The sequence below is a fragment of the Microtus ochrogaster genome, chromosome 6, assembly GCF_000317375.1.
Source record: "Microtus ochrogaster isolate Prairie Vole_2 chromosome 6, MicOch1.0, whole genome shotgun sequence".
NCBI lineage: Eukaryota > Metazoa > Chordata > Mammalia > Rodentia > Cricetidae > Microtus > Microtus ochrogaster.
Window position 1 is genome coordinate 28,003,533 of NC_022013.1, and position 3,042 is coordinate 28,006,574.

At 48.3% G+C, this 3,042-nt stretch overlaps 1 protein-coding gene across 2 annotated transcripts in view; it reads left to right on the top strand.

Moving 5' to 3' along the window:
* The first annotated feature begins 304 nt into the window (after positions 1–304).
* The window catches only part of LOC101996668 (NAD(P)H dehydrogenase [quinone] 1), a 13,179-nt gene continuing 10,441 nt past the window's right edge, over positions 305–3,042 (top strand). For both annotated transcript variants that reach the window (XM_005348442.2, XM_026779630.1), the window contains exon 1: positions 305–414. In XM_005348442.2, the coding sequence (XP_005348499.1) occupies positions 408–414 (7 nt within the window). In that variant the 5' untranslated portion in view covers positions 305–407. The remainder of the gene's footprint in view (positions 415–3,042) is intronic.

Consider the following 3,042-nt stretch of genomic DNA (forward strand, 5'->3'; position numbering starts at 1 on the left):
TTACTGTTGGAAATTTCCATTTTGTACCCAGGAGATTTCCTGCAGAGGGCAGTTGAATTTACCCCATATGTACCCATGTCCTCAAATCCCCTCTCGCTGCCTGGCTTTCAGAAACCCTTTTGACTTCCATATGCAGGAGTACTATTCCAGCCCTTAACTGCTTCTTCCATCCAGTAACTTGGGATCCTCCCCACAGAGCCTCTGGGCTCCGGAATCCAGCCCAGCCTTCGCTGGCTGGCTGCCCTACACAATGGGCAGGGCCAATTAGGCAGGATATAAAGCCAACAAGTGCTCAGCCCAGGCTGCAGCCAGACAGATCTCTCCATAACTCTGCAGGGTAGTCCGGGCAACCAGCTGCTCAGCCTGTCAGCATCTGGTACTACAGTCTGCGCTCAATATCAGGAGCCATGGCAGGTGAGTGCAGCGCCAGCTCCAGGCGATTCATCCCCAGGAGTGTGCAGGGGCTTGCTGTGAGTTTTATTCCTTGCTCAAAGAGGAAAAGTGAAGTGATTAGGGTCCTGGATGAGCATTGACTAGTCTCTGGAAGGGGAGCCTCTGTTCTTAGCCAGAGGCACAAATTATTCTGCAGCCCATCCTCAGCCGAGGACAGCTTGAGCGTTGCCCCTTCAAAGCCCCTTCCCTAACAGAGCTGGCCTATTTAGAGATAGGGCCTCATGTGTCCCAGGTTGGCCATAAAACCGCTGCATGGCAAAGGACAGCCTCGAACTTAGGGTCCTCTTGCTTCCATTACCTGAGTGCCAGGATTGTAGGTGTGCATTGCTATGCCTGGTATAGATGGCACTGGGAACCAAACTAAATCCAGGACTTGGTGCATACTAGGTGAGCTCTCTACCACCCGAGCTCTGCGCACATCCCCCAGCCGAGGCCAGAGAGTATTTAAGCATTTGGAAATAAGGTGCTAACATTTAAAAATTCAGAGGCAATTTATAGGGACTCCTGCTGGGCTTGCTGCACCCCTTTAATTTGAGCACTCAGGAGGCAGAGGCAGGCAGATCTCTTTTAGTTGGAGGCCAGCCTTTTCTACAAAGTGAGTTCCAGGACAGCCAGAGATACATAGTAGAGAGAGGCTCTGTCAAAAACAAAAACAAAAACAAAAACAAAAAACAAAAAACAAAAACCAACAAAAGAAAAAGGAATTGTCAAGTTCTGAAAGAAAACAAGATGGAGAGATGGGGTTGGGCTGGAGCTGGGAAGCTGTGTAATAGAACTGGGACCCAGCTCCAGCCTGGCCCGAGAAACTGGCCCTGGATGGTTCCTATGGTGATTCTGGAAGGGGAAATCTGATTGGGTATTTGATCTATTTTTGTGACAGTCTCCCTCCTTTTCATCATCCCAGGGAGTAAGTATGTGAAGAGGTCCTTGGAGGTCACCACCCCACTTGTCTGCTACTGAACTGGCATCTGCTACTTGCTTGAACAACTAGTCCCCGAAGCTAAGTGCTTCCCCACAGTGGCTGGCTCTGAGTCTGGGCAGCACTAAGGTTTAGGCAGCCTTTCCACAGTCGGGGCAGAAGTCTACCTTTTTGTACTTATTTCCCCCCTAAAACTACTGCAGCCCCCACAAATACACTCAGGATCGTCCCTTGCTAAAAGCAGGCAGGGGATAAGGTCAATGCTGAGGTTGGCATGGTACCATTGCAGTTCCTAGGGAACTGGCTGGGAGTGTCCACGAAGCTCTACCATGAACTGCTGGGAGAGCGAGCAGAGAAGAGTTTCCAAGAGCTGGTGAGACTGTGTCTGCTAGTTTCTCTTTGTACACTGTTCTCCATTTATGCACGAGGGGTAAATGTTCAAGACCCCTCCATTGGAACCGTAGACAGACAGAGAGCATGCATATTACATTTCTCTTATACCCCCATGTCTGCGATTCAGTTTAATGTTTGTTTATTTGTTCATTTTGGTCAGACTGGATCCGAACTCATTTTGGTCTAGGCTGCTCTTACATTCTTGATCCTCCTGCCTCTCTCCCCAGTGCTGGGATTACAGCTGTGTGCCACCATTCCTGACTAAATTTAATTTGTAAATTAGAGGAGATTAACAAAACTAAAAATAAAACAGAAAAATGATAACAATGGTTCTGATTCAGGTGTCTGAGCTTGCTTTCTGTCGCTGTGCTAAACCATTGACCTAAAGCAACTTGAGGAGGAAAGGGTGTGTTTCAGCGCAGTTCATCACTGAGGGAAACTGAGACAGGAACTTGGAGGACGGACCTGAAGCAGAAGAACTGTTTCCTGGCTTGCTCTCCATGACTTTCTCAGCCCGCTTTCTTAAATAACCCAGGGGCACCTGTCCAAGGGTGATACCAAGGACAATGAATCAATCATTAACCAAGAAAATGACCCCCTTGGCCACAGGCCAGTCTGATGGAGGCAATTCCAATTGACCTCTTGTCCACTTGACAAGTAGACATATCACTACTTTTTATTTCTTGTTCACAAGATTTTATGTTAATGTCACAGGGTAAGACAGTCCACCTTTTAAAAACCACACTCCTTATTTTCAATATTTTACAAGTTCAAAGTTTCCTTAAAATAGCCAAAGTCTCTTAACTGCAGGTGCCTGTAAAAAAAAAAAAAAAAAACAGCTAAATACTTCCTATTCTGAGAGAAAAAGCACCAGGGCACAGCTACAATCAGACCGAAGCAAAACCAACATCCAACAGTAACGGCTTTGTGTATGAGATCTGGGACTCCAGGGAGTTTGGTAGGCCTGCCTCTCTAGCTGTGCCACCTGCAACTCACGTAGCTTGTCTTCCGGCTCAGGACATCTCCACTCCACGCTTGCTGCGTCTTTGATGGTCATTCCACAGTCCTCGTGTCTCCGATATCCTGGGGTCTCCACTGTAACCGAGGCTGGACCTTCACCAATGGCCTCCCCTGGTCTCTCACCGTGCCAGGCCTCGGCTACTCTCTATGATGCCTTCATGCCTTGAAAACCAGTCCCACCTGGTGACGCTAATGCAGTAGCAGTCGAGCTGCCAGCTTGAGGTGCAGTCTTGAAAACCAGTCCCACCTGGTGACGC